At 40.7% G+C, this 17,286-nt stretch overlaps 1 protein-coding gene across 6 annotated transcripts in view; it reads right to left on the bottom strand.

Annotated features, from left to right (window-relative positions):
• Nucleotides 1-3,766: 3,766 nt before the first annotated feature.
• Nucleotides 3,767-17,286, bottom strand: part of cwf19l1 (CWF19 like cell cycle control factor 1) — a 38,185-nt gene continuing 24,665 nt past the window's right edge. For all 6 annotated transcript variants that reach the window (XM_043713558.1, XM_043713560.1, XM_043713562.1 and 3 more), the window contains 2 exons: nucleotides 6,056-6,153; nucleotides 3,767-4,988 (listed from right to left, as the gene is read on the bottom strand). In XM_043713558.1, the coding sequence (XP_043569493.1) occupies nucleotides 4,844-4,988; nucleotides 6,056-6,153 (243 nt within the window). In that variant the 3' untranslated portion in view covers nucleotides 3,767-4,843. The remainder of the gene's footprint in view (nucleotides 4,989-6,055; nucleotides 6,154-17,286) is intronic.

Raw genomic sequence — 17,286 nt, 5'->3', positions numbered from 1 at the left:
GCTTCAGGCTCACTGCCTTTATTCCTGATGAAGGGCTTTTGCCAATTTTACTGCTCCTCGGATGCTGCCTGAACTGCTGTGCTCTTCCAGCACCACTAATCCAGAATCTGGTTTCCAGCATCTGCAGTCATTGTTTTTACCTCATCAAATTGACACTGTCTGTAATGAACCAGACCAGGCCCTCTCAAAACAGATTAAGGGAGTCTACAACCTAACCTTTTCTTATTTTAACAATGAATGTGTTCCAGATACAATTTGATTCGTCAAACTACTTGATGTATGGCAAAACACAATTTATTCAAACATTATAGTTAAAATACAACAAAACAGGAACTTGGAATAATTCAACTGTTGGAAAATTTAACAGAATAATAGATATGGTAACTATTACTAGTTAACTGTTCCAGTATAGTAACATCCCATTCCACAGTCCGGACAATGTCGGGGTTTGGATGGCCCTCAGCCGGTCTGCACAATGGAAGGTAGGCACAGGCCATTGGGCATGCGGGGTGGCTGGAAAGCCTGAAGGGTGACCACGTGCTGGGTAGTTTTCAGCTATATGTCTTTTCTTGGTTGTGCTGTGTTTTGTAGACTGCTTTACATTATGCCTGGTTGCAGGTGATGCGTAAGGAGTTTGTAGCTGCATATTCTGGGCTTTTGCTCACTGTTCAATTCTGCCCTTAGGGCAGAATTCCTTCTATGTACATAGGTCATTATGGTCCCTTTTTCAGGGAAACAGTGACCTGTGTAAGAATTATGTATGGTTTTATATATTGTTGTTGATTCCAATGAGATTTGGGTGCCTTATGTTTGTATCCCTACTTCTCTGGGGTATAGTATTTGTTGATGTGTATTGTATTTTGTGTAAACTTGAATATCACAACATCCCATAAACATATCCTTGGCAAAAGGTAATGTAGAAAACAGATTGTCTCATGTGTACTTCGCCAATACAGGAGGAAAGAAAAGACAATTCTGAAAGAATTGAACTTAAGTTTCACTGTCACCATTCTTATCCCCACTATTTTAAATGCCCCTGCTTCTTCCTCCCTAGCCTTGACTATTATGCACTTTCTATTCTTGATCCTCCTCACCACCTGGAAAGTTCCTTGCCCCACCACTTCCAATTAAACACTCCTGAAAGACCAATGGAGGACACAGGATTGTATTCATAGCAGACCTCTAACATACTTCAACTAACAAAGCCTATACATGATTGACCAAATCTCTTACTGCTGTATTCATAGCTCTTGATTAATGATAAACTAATCTCCTTACTGCATATAATAGCTCTACAGCACCAAATGTGGTGCTGCCTGAAATGCTCTGAATAGATTCCCTGACAGTCAGCCATCCAAGTAGATGATAAACAATGACAAAGCCCGAGAGTATGTGCAGACTGCAAGAACTACAGGACCCTCTGACAGACAAGCTTTCCCACCCCGCCCAATTGTACTGAGAACAATCCTCTATCAGTTTCCGATATGGCCTTTTGGTTACATCAAGTGTGTTTAATATGCAGGCTGCTGTCTTAGTGCGCTGTTCATCATGATACCCCCATCCCTACTCATCCAAGGACAGTTCGGTACTTACAACAGCCTATGGTGTGCCTCAGCCAGAGTCCCTGAAAATGGCAGTAATGAGAGCCTTTGCCGCTGGCTGAAGTAACAATTGTGGCATGGCACACAGCAAGGCATGGATGGTACATGCATGCGAATTGGTGCTGCATGAGCAAGTGCTTAGAGGGCTAGTGAGCAGCCCAGAGATGTAGCCTGGTCCAATCCACAAACTCGGTACCTATTTGTAAACATTACCCATCCTTGCAGCAGACCTTTCAATAGTAGTTACTGCTGCATCCTACGATGCTGACTGTGCCTTGAGCAGCCTGCCTAGGTAGACAGGAAGTGCCAGGATAGTTGCAATACATTGTGAATGGACATTGGTTTCTGGAATTTGCCAAAGGGTGGCTGTGGATGTGTCCTGAGATAGACAGTGGCCAGTGGTCATTCTGAGCAAAGAGTTAACTCCACTAAATACACACACTGGTTTCCCAGTCGAGTTTTCCTGACATCTTTGTTTGGCACGGTGAATGTCTGAATATTAATGAGGTGAGTTGTGGCATTAACAAAATGTTCAAACTGTGTGTCAATTGGCATCATGCACTGCCTCATGTGAACCTTACCATGCCACTTATGAAAAACATAAAAGACGGAGAGATGGTGCGAACTTCGAGATGATCCTTGCCTCACTTGTGATCGGAGCTTCGAAACAGCAGGCAAACCCCAGAAGGACAGAGGAAGCGCTTCAGTGATCCTTTCAAGGCCTCACTAGTGAAATTCCTACAGACACCTGGGAATTACTGGCCCAAGACCATCCAAAGTGCAGGAGCATCCAGAAAGGTGTCAAGCATCTCAAGACATGCTGTCAGGGAAAAAATGGAAGCCAGGCAAAAGCATTGAAAGGAGTACGCTGCCAATGCCCCATCCACCCTTTCCTATAACCGCCACCTGCTCCAAGTGTAACAGAGCTTGTGGTAGCCACATTGGTCTGTATAGCCACGTATGGACTCACCCCGAGAATGGAAGAGGGTCATCCTCAGCTGCAAGGGACTGCCGAAAGTGATACCTAATTCTGTCATGCATCTCAACATAGCCCATGTTGCTCAGACCCCTAAAGTTCCAACCTGTATCAATAATCAAAGACCCACTCTCCACAAGAGATTTTGTGATGTATGAGGGAAAGGTATTTGCTGCATTTTTATGTAAGTTGATGGTTACCCCATTTTCCAAAAATAGTTGTTCTTAATTAATGCGTTTAAGAGTACAACTTTCAGCTTCAGTTACTTTCAGATTGCAGGCTAAACTCACATTTTGGGATGAGGGAGATTGGGGAAGAGAATAAGTAGAATAAGTCTCAGAACCAAAATCTAAAACAGTAATTTTCAAGTGATCATCAAGAAGCTATTGATTAGATGAAGGTTGCTGTGGACAACTGACAGGATTCAGTGCCACAGATATAGGTTTTCTTCAAGGCACATTCAACACTGAAAATAAGCTTCAGCCAGCATTCTTGAAGTCACTGTAAGCTCAACTGCTAATAGTAGTAACCAATGAGCTAAATGAAAAATAGGACAGGATTATATACTTCCAACTAAACATATGGGACAATATTTAATTGAGGTGACAAGTGTCTCTCCCTCAGGCTGGAGAACCAGTAGGAATCCTAACAATTCCTTTGGGTGAGGACAGCTAGAATTAAGTACCAAATATAGACATATGGGTGGCCATTAAGTAATTCAATCTTGGGGGAGCTGCTGGCCTCAGATTCAGACATCAGTAACACAGCAAAGGAAGAGTCTAGGTTTACGAAAGGACCCAAGAAAACAGGTAAGAAAGGATAGGACGGGGGTCTGCAATAAGATATAGCAGTGGCAGTGTGTGGCCCTTCTTGATGTCAAGCGTATTGATCAGGCAATGAAAGAGCTCCCCATACAGTGACCCATCTACTTCATCTGCTTAAGGCTGAAAACTAGTAGCAACAGGATAAGGCCTTAACTGCCCACTTAAAAGCCTCAACTTGCACCAGGGCAGAATCAATATATACAAGACCTCCAATCCCTGAGCAGAGGCAGAGTCACCTTCTGGCACCTTCCTACCTGTTTAAATATCTCCCTACCTCCAACTAACCTTGGGGCAGGGATTAAATTCAATCCACTATTTGAACAATACAGTCCCTACTAGGTTGATTAACATCCAAAGAGAATAGGTGGCTCCATCTGTGCTTTATTGCGTATCCAAAATGAAACAGAGTTTGAACAGAACATTTTCTCCTTTCACTAGTTACAGTTTGAGGATGTCTGGTCACAAAGTAGAGTTTAATTCTACATCAGAACTAATCTAGTTAGAATATATTATACAGAAGGAAAAACACAATAGACCGCAGAGAACAAAAATGGCGCCTTTCTTATTTAGTGGGTTAACGAGAAAGGTGTTGCAAAGAGATATAGTTATGATGTGTGTGTTGGAATAGTTATGATTTAATGTCAACATTTTACATATTCAACTATTTGGCTGTAATATTGAAAGTCTGCAATTTAAAACGTTTTCATTTTTATGATATATCCAAAATAGGAAAAGTTTACAAAAGAATGTGAAAACTAGTTAGGAAAGTGAACAGGACAGAGTCTATAAACTGTGTTGAATAATGTCACATTCAATAAAGCTTTAATTCACTATTAAGAACAGAAAAGTAAATGACTCTTAAGTGGATGTTTCTGACCATTACAGTTACATGTATCCCATGAAGTGTACTAAAATATCTTACAAACAAAGGCTTTGTACTGGACCATGTAACAAAATACCTAAAATGGATTGTTTCATCAAAATCACATGAATCATGAATTGGGAAAATATATCAGCAAGTCTACTGCACAGACTGTACACCGTTTTCCTAAAAAACAAATCCATACAATTTAATTTAAATTGTAGTAAAAATACATCTATCACCCAATAAGTAAAAATTGCAATTTCCAGAATCACATTGAGCCACCACATTCCAATAGCAACTTTTTAAAAAAATGTTCTTATTTGAGTCAATATATTTACATTAGTGGAAGGAGAGGGACTAAATTTTAAAAATGTTTGTAAAATATCAGATTCATTTTGTTGTGTGAGTTTAATCAGAAAACAATTATATACATTATTTTCTAAGGTCCACTGAATGTTCACAACTGCAGTTCTGTAGATGAAAATATATATCTGTATCAAAGTAAACAATTCTGAGATTACATCAACCTGTGCTATTGAAAGCATTCAAAATAATTTAAATGCAATATAATCTTAAGTTAGTCAAGCAATGAAAAATCATATGGTTGAAAACCATTCCTGAAAACCTTAGCAAATTCTTCTTCATCTTCTCGGCTGTATTTACATTCCCTCCAATTGGCTTTATCTGGCATATTTAGGACAGCTTCACTTGCCAAAACCTCTCTAAGAAATTGATAAAAGAACATAGTTAACAAACCATAGAGTAAACATTGCTGCAACAAATAATAAATCTCACTTTATTTACTTGACAAAGCTTGCTGCGCAAACAGAACAAACAAACACGCAACTGTAGAATGCATGAGAAGTCTTATATGTATAAATATGAAGTACTACCTTTTTACTCTAGTTGCCAAAATTACATATTTATTCATTTCTGATTACGATCTCTCCACCCCAAATCCTAAAGCATGTTGCCTCAGAAAGGTGGGTACAGTTGTTTATTTTCTCAAGAGCTCACAACTTCACATCTATAAGATAGGTGGTGCTGTTCTCCACAAAATTATTAGTCTTAAGAGCTAAACTTGAGTTTGTGGCCAAATGCTGCTTAATGTTATCTCCAACACCATTTCCTCACTCTTGCAATCTGCTATCAACCAAGCATCCAACTGCTACTTCTCCATTTTAAATTCAATGAGGAAACCTCATTTTAGAGAGGATGTGGAATGTTCTTTGACACACAGTTTGTAAAGGGCATACTCTAAAAGAAAGAAAACCAGTGATATTTAATTCTGCTCGAAATCTACTTGGGATAAGCCCCTGCTAATGAGACATTCATATACATCCAAACCTTTCCCATTCATGCATCTATCCAAATGATTTTTAAACGCTGTAATTGTACCCGCATCCACCACTTTCTCAGGAAGTTCATTCTACATATGAACCAACCTGTGCATAAAAAAAATCTCTTTGGAATGTGGGAAGAAACCTGAGCACCCAGCAGAAACCCAAACAGAAACAGGGAAAACACGCAAACTCCATAGATAGTTGCCAGAGACTGGAATCGAACCTGTGATCCTGGAGCTGCGAGGCAGCAGTGAATGTTATTTTCAATTATGAAACTACTACATTAAGTTGTTAAATGTTTGTTTCATCTAATTGAACACAGAACTATCGGATTGGTAAAATTCACTGTGATGAAGACTGTTCAGATCCAATTCAGGTAGCTACAATACGAAACAAAGGTCATTAGAATGACACACCCTTAAGACCACTTGATTGCCTGCTCTTACCTGCCAAACTGTAAAGGAAAGTGTTTCTTGATTCGGTGCAACAACTTTTCGCCACTGTCTAGCTCAACATAGAAATATGCTGATCCAGGTTGAATTATCTGCAAAACACAAAAAATTGATTTACTTAAAAGTTACATACAGCTGGATCGTAATTTTTTCGGTATTTTTCATCTTTCAAACAATTTGTGGAACTAACTTTTTTTAAGTTGAAGGCAATGTCAAATAGCATTTTAATAACTGGGAATGAGTTAGACCTTTCACGTTGAAGTCTACAGTCATCTAACCCAGATTTTTGTTGCAATGGCCCTGAGTAAAATGGAGGTTGAAACTAATTTATAGCCCTAAAAGAGCCCATACATTCTCATCTTTTTCAAGCCACTACTGTGACAGAGACAGCAGGAATTGCAGGGATTTCACAATCTGTTTTGTGCAAAATGCTTGACTATGTACATTAGCACAAATTGAAATTGGCTTTACAGTAGGAGGGGTTTGTTTTTGGAGGCCTGTGAGCACTAGAATTGGTGTTGGGCCCACTTTTGTTTGTTAATTATATAAATGCTTTGGGCTAGTAAATTTGCTGATGATACCAAAATTGGCACTATAATGTACAACGAAGGTGGTAATCTAAGATTATGAAGAGATCTTCATCAATTGGATCAATGGGTTAAGGAGTGGTAGATGAGGTTTAATGAGAATAAGTGTGAGATATTGCATTTTGGTAAAACAAAACAAACAAAGGCAGGATTTACAAAATTAATGGATGGGCTTTGGGCGGTTTTGTAGAGCAGACAAACCTAGGGGTTCAGGCACATAATTCTTTGAAATTTGCGAAACAAGTTGACAGGGTTGTTTTCCGGCAGCGTTTAGCACGCTTGTCTTCATTGCTTAGACCTTTGAGTATAAGAGTTGGGACATCATGTTGAAGTTGTACAGGTTGTTGGTGAGGACTCTTCTGGAGTACTCTGTGCATTTCTGATTGCCCTGATATGAGGATATTATTAAATTGGAAAGGGTTCAGAAAAGATTTACCAGAATGTTGATGGGCACTGAGGGTTTGAGTTACAAAAACAAGCTGCATAGGCTGGGATTTATTTCACTGGAGCACAGGAGGTTGACAGGTGACTTCAGAGGTTTATAAAATCACCAGGGCCATGGATGAGATGAATAAGAAATGTCTTTGTTCCCTTAGGTGAGGGGAATTCAAAACTTGGAGTTATATTCTAAGGCAAGACAGAAATATTGAAAAATAACACGAGGGACATATTTTTTCCAAACAGTGTGGTTAGTGTGTGGTATGAATTACCAGAGAAAGTGACGGATGCAGGTACAATTAAAAAGTTTGAGACATTTGGATGAGTAATGAATGGAAAAGGTTGGGAGGGATATGGACCAAACGCAGGTAGGTGAGACTAGTTTAGTTTGACAACATGGTTGGCGTGGACTAGTTAGACTGAAGGGTCTGTTTCTACACTGTATAACTCTACAACTTTATAACTCACAACTGACAATCTTGGCAGAGAGGAACACTGCTCTTCCAAACTACCTGAAATAAAGAATATTGTAACCTAGGCTCCACATTTATATAAATCACATTAACTGGACCTACGATACGTGGGCTGCAGCAATTCAAGAAGGCAGCGTACCACCACCTTCTCAAAGGCAACTAGGAAGAATGGCCCAGCCTGCTCTCATCTCATGAGTAAATTTTAAAAAAGCACATCCACTCACTATGCATGTTTGCCAAAAAAACACTATTTACGGCTTTCTACATCACATTTTCATGAAACTTTGAGAAATATCTGTTACAGTGACAAATACAACTTTAACATTACACAATAGAGGGTGACAATTATTTTTCCATGGGCATAGGTCCATTAGCTGCTAAATACACCAATCTGTTTGCGCCTTTCCAAGATAGTTACCAACATGGCCTACAAGCGTCATTCAGAAACAGGTGCAGCAATGGTTGTTGCAACTTTCTAAGAAAAGCATCTTGGAAATCTTCCAATAATCGAAACCTAAAACTTTTTCCATTACTACATATACAAACGTACAAACCTAATTTACACTGTTCTACAAAAGCTGTTATCTATCATGAGTACTATTTTTAAAAACATTTTATTACCTGAATTTTCAGTTACTGAGAACCAAATCCTAAACTGGCAAAAAAAATTAAAGATAATTCAACTAAAATCCAAGTGAAACACTACTTACTTTGACTAATGAAATGTAAAATTCATTCCTCTCGTCACTTAAAATATTTTCTACTGTGGAACATCACAAATTGTACTGCAACATTTTTTAGAACAATTGTAGTGTATTGTGTATTGGTATTTGGTCAGTTGTATTAACACAAATAATAGATGTACAAACAAAGAAATCCTGTACAAATGTCCTACAGTGCAATATATTTAAAAAAAAAAGAGACAAATGAAATAATTTTCATTTAAAGGACTTCTTTAATATAGAAAAATCCCTCGGCACTTCCAAGAGACATAAAACAGGGACTGAACCAAAGGAAGATGTATCAGAAGTGTGGCTGAATCAAAGGTGTTTGGAGGGCTTACCAAAAATATGACTTTTAAAATGGGAGGTAGAAAGTTTTCAATAGGGAATTCAACACCACGAGTTAATAGAAAGGCAAAGGCATATTCACTAATGCTTGGATGAAAGAATGCATAAGTAACCAGCATCAGTGGAAAGAAACAGATGAAGGCTAAGTCCTAAAAGCTGGATGAAGGGTAGACGTGATTTTGCAGAAAGCAAGATGGGTGCAAAACCATAATAGGAATTCAAACATGGAGGTTATAACTCTAAGTGAGGCATTGAATAAATTAGAACCTTTGCAGTTTAGCGAGGATGGGGAAGCAGACTTGCTGCAAGATATTAAGTGCAGCATATAAACCCTATTGAACAGAACAACACCTCAGCTCAAAAGTTATAAAAAGCATGGGGATATGATTTCAGGGAGACTAACTTTCTGCCCTCTGCCAGTGAGGAGTTCACTGGATTAAGCATCAATTAGATAAAGTACTGACTTGAGAGGTTCAGGTTCTTTTGTCCAATCATGGAGGCCCCCCACAGAAATTCCATCTCACCCGAGGCTGCCAGCCAATCAGAAGCCAGTAGCTTCTGGATCCTCGAGACTGTTGCTGGAGGGTCATGCTGTGAAACCATGATGTGGTGAACTAACAAGAAGGGCATTTTTGGGAAGTATTGCAGAGTGTGGGATGCAGGAAGAGGGTTGTCAAAGCCAAGGACAGAGGTTGGCTGTCAAATGCTACCCTTTTGCTTTCCCATCCAATGCCCACCATGGACTGGGTAAATGGAAGTTCCACACCCCAAGGAATGGTGAACAAACCACTTTACACATTTAGTGAAAAGGCAGATAATGGGACCAGGGATGAGGTCAGGCCATTAACTGACCACTTGAAGGGCCTTAACTTGTGCCAAGTTGAGAAAGATCGCCAATAGGCCTTCTCACCCAGTACTTAATTGTTGAGGGTACAAGGGAGTATCTTAACCAATCATTTGTCCTTCTTGTCACTTTCCTCTTCATCTCCAGGGAGGGAAAGATCAAACTTTTTGTGCATCTGCCCTACCAACTTATGTGGGGCATTCAAACCTCGTTTGAAAGATGCTCATGTGAAGAGACATCCTCGAGATATTTTACTACATTGCATAAATGGAATTACATCAAAAAATGTGGGGCTGGAAAAGCACAACCAGTCAGGCAGCATCCGAGGAGCAGGAGTGTCGATGTTTTGAGCATAAGCTGTTCATCCGGAACATTGCATAAATGGAACTGATGCTACTTTGTGCCAGTAAAATATTTTAAATAAATTGAATGCACCACTTAAACAGATTGATGAACAAAATTAAACTCAGAACTTTCAATACAAAGAGAGATTTAAACAAAGGGTTAAGTCTTGAATGAAATAGCAATTTGCCACTTTTGTTTTTAAACAAACAAGCTGTGAAATCATTTTGAAGACTCCCAAATTTGTCTTTGAAAACAGTTGTAACCTAACAGCACCAAACCAGATAATTACCACTGATCAGTTTGGTCAAATTGCAGTCACGTTTCTTGTACCTAGTCAAGCAGAAATTTTGTCTGTAAAATTAGAATTAGAATCCCTACAATGTAGAAACAGACCCTTTGGCCTAGCAAGTCCACAATGACCCTCTGAAGAGTAACCCACCCAGACCCGTTCTGTTACATTTCCTCCTGACTAATTCATCTAACTTGCACATACTTGGACTGTGGAAGGAGAGCAGAGCACCCAGAGGAAACCCATGCAGACAACAGGGAGAATGTACAAACTCCACACAGACAGTCATCCGAGGCTGGAGTCGAACCCTGGCGCATGGCGCTGAGGCAGCAGTGCTAACTACTGAGCCATCGTACCGCCCCAGTGGAAAATGAAGAAGTGTAAGAAATCTTGGAGAAAATGAAAGTTTCAAGTACCTGGGGTCAAGTGGTGCCAATGACCAGAAGAATGGAAATATAAATTAAACAACAGATTAGCTCTGTTTGGAGTAACTGAACAGAGTAAGATGAGAGAAAAAACACTGCTGAACTTGGAAACAGGAATCCACAAGACAACTCTGAAACCAGTCTTATTACATAATATAAAAATCTTGGGCAACATCAAGAAGTGAGAAACGTGAGTGGATGCCAATGAGATACAGACACTGATATGGAGATGGAAAAGGGTGGCACTGGAAAAGGACAGCAGGTTAGAAAGCATCTGAGGAACAGGAGAGTTGACATTTTGGGCATAAGCTTATGCTTTTCCAGCGCCACCCTTTTCGACTGACTCTCCAGCATCTGCAGTTCTCGCTTTCTCCTAGTTACTGATATGGACGTGTGAAATAACAAGGAAGGTCAAGATCAGAAATTAGCACATGGCTAGGAAGGAAGCGTTCTCATCAGTGAGGAGGGTCAAAAAAAGTAGCTTCAATGTCTTGGAATTGGTATAAAGTCATAGAAATATACAACACGGAAACAGACCCTTCTGTCCAACTTGTCCACGCCAACAAGATAACCTAAATAAATCTAGTCCCATTTGCCAGCATTTGGCCCATTTCCCTCTAAACCCTTCCTATTTATATATGCAACCAGAGGCCTTTTAAATATTATAACTGTACCAGCCTCCACCACTTCCTCTGGCAGCTCATTCCATACACACACAACCCTCTGCCTTTAAAAATCGGCCCTTACATCCCTTTTAAATCTTTCTCTTCTCACATTAAACCTGTGCCCTCTAGTTTTGGACTTCCCACCCGAGGGAAAATACCATATCTATTTACCCTATTCATGCCATCATGAATATGTAAACTTCTAAGGTCACCCTTCAACCTCTGATGCTCCAGGGTAAATAGACCCAGTCTATTCAGCATCTCCCTACAGCTCAAACTCTGGCAACATCCTTGTAAATCTTGTCTGAACCCTTTCAAATTTCACAACATCCTTCCTGTAGCAGGGAAACCAGAATTATGAGCAGCATTCCAATTGTGGTCTAACCAATATCCTGTACAGCCGCGATATGACCTCCTAACGTCTATACTTAATGCAATGACCAGTTAAGGCAAGCACATCATATATTGCCACTATCCTACCTACCTGTGACTCCACTTTAAGAAACAATTAACCTGCGATCCAAGCTCTCTCTCTTCAGCAAAACTCCCCAGGACCTTACCATTAAGTTTGTAAGTACTGCCCTCATTTGCCTCCCCAAAATGTATCACTTCAAATTTATCTAAAAAGAAACTCCATCTGCCACTCTTCAGTCCTTAGCCCACCTGATCAAAATCCCATTGTACTGAGGTAAGCTTCTCTGTTGTCCATTACACCTCAACTTTGGTGCAATTTGCAAATCTACGAACCATACCTCCTATGTTCATATCTAAACCATTTATATCAGTGACAAAAAGCATTGGACCCAGCACCGATCCTTATGACACATTGCCTCCAGTGAGAATAGCAACCCTCCACCACCAACCTTTGTCTTCTACAATTGAGCCATTTGTGTACCCAAATGGCTAGTTCTCCCATTATTTCATACGCTCTAACTTTGCTAACAAGTCTATCATGAAGAACCTTGTCAAATGCCTTACTGAAATCCATAGAAATCATGTACACCACTCTGCCCTCAATGCTCTTTGTTACTTCTTCAAAAAACTCAATCATTTCCTGTACACAAAGCCATGTTGACTATCCCTAATCAGTCCTTGTCTTTTCAAATAGATGAACATCCTGTCCCTCAGGATTCCCTCCAACAACTTGCCCACTACCAATGTCAGGGTCAATGGTATATAGTTCCCTGGCTGTTCCTTACCACTTTTCTTAAATAGTGGCATTACATTAGCCAACTTCCAGTCTTCCGGCATCTCACCTGTGGCTATCGTTGATACAAATATCTCAGCAAGGGGCCCAGCAATTTCTTCCCCATTTTCCTACAGAGTTCCAGGGTATAGCTGATCAGGTCCAAGGGATTTATCCAACTTTATGCATTTTAAGACTTCTACCACCACCTCCTCTGTAATACGGACATGTTTCAAGATGTCACTATTTCCCCATGTTTTCTTTCTTCCACATATTTCTCCATAGTAAAAACTGATGCAAAATACTCATTTAGTATCTCCCCACCGCCCTCCCCCCAATCTCCTGTGGTTCCACATATAGGTGGCCTTGCTGATCTTTGAGCAGCCCTATTCTCTCCCTAGTTCCCCTTTTGTCCTTAATGGGTTTATAGAATCCCTTCAGATTCTCCTTAATGCTGTTTGACAAAGCTATCTCATGTTCCCTTTTTGTCCTCATGATTTCCCTCTTAAGTATACTTCTACTGCCTTTATACTCTTCTAGGGATTCATTCAATCTCTGCTGTCTATACCTGACATATGCTTCCTTCTTATTCTTAACCAAAACCTCCATTTCTCCAGTCATCCTGCATTCCCTACACCTACCAGCCTTGACCTTCACTCTAACAGGAACATACTGTCTCCAGACTCTCATGATCGTAGTGTTGAAGGCTTCCCATTTTCCAGCCGTCTCCTTACAAAGAGAACATCTGCCCCCAATCAATTTTTGAAAGCTCTTGCCTAATACCCCAAAATTGACCGTCCTCCAATTTAGAACGTTAACTTTTAGATCCGGTCTATCTTTTTCCACCACTATATGTTCAGTTATCGCAGATTTAAACAGAGAAGAAATTTGGTGAGGTCAATGAAGAAATAGTTAGGGCAAGAGTCATAGAGGTCCAACTAGTCCATGCCAACCAGATATCCCAACCCAATCTATTCCCACCTGCCAGCACCCAGCCCATATCCCACCAAACCCTCCCTATTCATATACCCATCCAGATGCCTTTCAAATGTTGCAATTGTAACCAGCCTCCACCACTTCCCCTCGCAGCTCAGCTCATTCCATATACGTACCACCCTCTGCGTGAAAAGGTTGCCCCTTAGGTCTCTTTTATATCTTTCCCCTAAACCTATGCCCCTTAGTTCTGGACTCCCCCACCCCAGGGAAAAGACTTTGTCTATTTATCCTATCCGTGCCCATCATGATTTTTTAAACCTCTATAAGGTCGCCCCTCAGCCTCCAACGCTCCAGGCAAAACAGCCCCAACCTATTCAGCCTCTCCCTACAGCTCAAATCCTCCAACCCTGGCAACATCCTTATAAACATTTACTAAACCTTTTCAAGTTTCACAACACCCTTCCGATAGGGTGCAATATTCCATTATTCCAAAAGTGGCCTAACCAATGTCCTGTACAGCTGCAACATGACCTCCCAACTCCTGTACTCAATACTCTGACCAATAAAGGAAAGCATACCAAATGCCTTCTTCACTATCCTATCTACCTACGACTTCACTTTCAAGGAGCTATGAACCTGCACTCCAAGGTCTCTTTATTCAGCAACACTTCCGAGGACTTTATTATTAAGTATAGAAGTCCTGCTAAGATTTGCTTTCCCAAAATGTAGCACTTCGCATTTATATAAATTAAACTCTAAATGCCACTTCTCAGCCCATTGGCCCATCTGATCAAGATCCCATTATAATCGGAGGTAACCTTCTTCGCTGTTCACAACACCTCCAATTTCAGTGTAATCTGCAAACTTATTGACTATACCTCTTATGCTCACATCCAAATCATTTATAGAAAATGATGAAAAGTATCTATCCTTGTGGCACTCCACTGGTCACAGGCCTCCAGTCTGTAAAACAACCCTCCACAACCACCATGTCTTCTACTTTTGAGCCAGTTCTGTATCCAAATGGCGAGTTCTCTCTGTATTCCATGAGATCTAATCTTGCTAACCAGTTGCACATGGGGAATCTTGTCAAATGCCTTACTGAAGTCCATGTGGATCACGTTCAACACTCTACCCTCATCAATCCTCTTTGTTATGTCTTTTTAAAAAAAACTCAGTCACGTTTGTGTGACAGAATTTCCCAAGCACAAAGTCATATTAACTATCCACAATCAGATTGCTTTTCCAAATACATGTACATCCTGTCCCTCAGGACACCCTCCAACAACTTGCCCATACCGACATCAGGCTCAATTGTCTATAGTTCCCTGGCTTGTTCTGACCACCTTTCTTAAACTGTGGCACCAAGTTAGCCAACCTCCAGTCTTCCAGCACTTCACCTGTGACTATCGATGATACAAATATCTCAGCAAGTGGCCCAGCAATCACTTCCTTAGCTTCCCACAGAGAGTTCTAGGGTACACCTGATCAGGTGCTGGGGATTTATCCAGTTTTATGTGTTTCAAGACATCCAGCTTTTCCTCCTCTGTAATATGGACATTTTTTCAAAATGTCACCATCTATTTCCCAACATTATATATCTTCCATGTCCTTTTCCACAGTAAAGGCTATTACACAATACTCATTTAGTATTAGCAAGTTTTGAGAAGATTTGTAGTTCAGGTTGAGGTTCTGGACGTAGGTTTGCTCGCTGAGCTGGAAGGTTCATGTTCAGACGTTTCGTCACCATACTACCATACTAGGTAACATCTTCGGTGAGCATCCGGATGAAGCACTGCTGATGATTCCTTCTTTCTATTTGTACATTTGGGTTTCTTTGGGTTGGTGATGTCATTTCCTGTTCCTTTTCTGAAGGGGTAGTAAATGGGGTGCAAGTCAATGTGTTTGTTGATAAATAGAATGCAGGAATCATCAACAGTGCTCCGGAGGCTCACTGAAGATGTTACTGGTGAAGAATTTTACCTCCTCACTCTCCATTAGTGTCGTACCGGAGGATTGGAATGAGGTGAACGTTGTTCCTCTTTTCAAGAAGGGTAATAGGGAAACCCCTGGCAATTACAGATCAGTCAGTCAGTCAGTCTTACGTCTGTGTTCAGCAAAGTTCTGGAAAGAATTCTGAGGGATAGGATTTATGACTATTTGGAAAAGCAGTGTGATTAAAGGCAGTCAGCATGGCTTTGAGGGACAGGTCGTGCATCACAAATCTCACTGTTCTTTGAGGAGGTGTCAAGACAGGTCGACGAAGGTGGAGCAGTGGATGTGGTGTATCTGGACTTCAGTAAGTCATTTGATAAGATTCCCCATGGTAGGCTCATTCATGAAGTCAGGAAATATGGGATACAGGGAGATTTGGTTATCTGGATTCAGAATTGGTTGTCTGATAGAAGGCAAAGAGTGATTATAGATGGAAAGTATTCTACCTGGAGGTCAGTGTTGAGTGGGGTCCCGCTGGACTCTGTTTTTGTCTCTATTCTTTGTAGTTGTTATAAATGACTTGGATGAGGAGTGGCTTAGTAAATTTGCAAATGACACAAAGGTTGGAAGTGCCATCCATAGTATCGAGGGCTATTGCAGGCTGCAGCACGACAAACAGGATGCAGAGGTGGGCTTAGAAATGGCAGATGGAGTTCAACCTGGATAAGTGTGAAGTGATGCATTTTGGAAGGTTGAACTTGAAAGCTGAATACAGGATTAAAGACAGGATTCTTGGCAGTGTGGAGGAACAGAGGAACCTTGGTGTGCAAGTACATAGATCCCTCAAAGTTGTGGATAGGGTTGTTAAGAAAGCATATGGTGTTTTGGCTTCCATTAACAGGGGGATGGAGTTTAAGAGCCACAAGGCTTTGCTACAGCTCTACAAGTCCCTGGTGAGACCAGACTTGGAACACTGTCAGTTGTGGTCACCCTACTTTCGGAAAGATAGAGGCTTTGGAGAGAGTGCAAAGGAGGTTTACCAGGATGCTGCCTGGACTGGACAGCTTGTCATACTAAGCTCAGACTTTTCTCTCTGGAGAGGAGGAGGAAGAGGGGTGACTTGATTGAGGTATACAAGGTAATGAGAGGAATGAATAGAGTCAATAACCAGAGACTTTTCCCCAGGGCAGGACTGACTAGCACGTGGGGTCATAGTTTTAAGATATTAGGAAAAAGATATAGAAGGGACGTCAGAGGAAGGTTCTTTATGCAGAGAGTTGTGAATTCATGGAATGCGTTGCCAGCAGTAGTCGTGGAAAGAGTCATTAGGGACATTTAAGCGACTGCTGGACATGCACATGGATAGAGTGAGTTGAGGGTTGTGTAGGTTATTTTATTTTACATTAGGATTAACCCTCAGCACAACATCATGGGCCAAAGGGCCTGTTTTGTGCTGTACTTTTCCATGTTCTATGTTAACTAGTATGGTGATGAAACGTCTGAAAATGAACCTTCCAGCTCAGCGAGCAAACCAACATCCATGCACGTTTAGTATCTCCTCCATCACCTGCGGCTCCACACAAAGGCTGTGTTGCTGATATTTGAGGTGCCCCTATTCTCTCCCCAGTTACCCTTTTGTCCTTAATGTGTTTGTAAATTCCCTTTGGATTTTCCTTAACCCTATTTGCCAAAGCTATCCCATGTCCCCTTTTTGCCCTCCTGATTTCTCTCAAAGTATACTCCTACTGCCTTTATACTCTAAGGATTAATTCGATCTATCTTGTCTATAACTGAAATATGCTTCCTTCTTTTTCTTAACCAAACCTCAATTTCTTTAGCCATCCAACATTCCCTACTCCTACCAGCCTTTCCTTTCACGCTAACAGGAATATATTGTCTCTGGACTCTCGTTATCTCATTTCTGAAGGCCTCCCATTTTCCAGCCATCTTTTTATCTGCGAACATCTGCCCCAAATCAGCTTTTGAAAGTTCTTGTCTGATACCGTCAAAATTAGTCTTCCTCCAATTTAGA

This window comes from Chiloscyllium plagiosum, chromosome 23 (assembly GCF_004010195.1).
Source record: "Chiloscyllium plagiosum isolate BGI_BamShark_2017 chromosome 23, ASM401019v2, whole genome shotgun sequence".
Lineage (NCBI taxonomy): Eukaryota > Metazoa > Chordata > Chondrichthyes > Orectolobiformes > Hemiscylliidae > Chiloscyllium > Chiloscyllium plagiosum.
The sequence above is the reverse complement of the archived record's forward strand: the minus strand, read 5'-3'. Positions and strand labels throughout refer to the sequence as shown.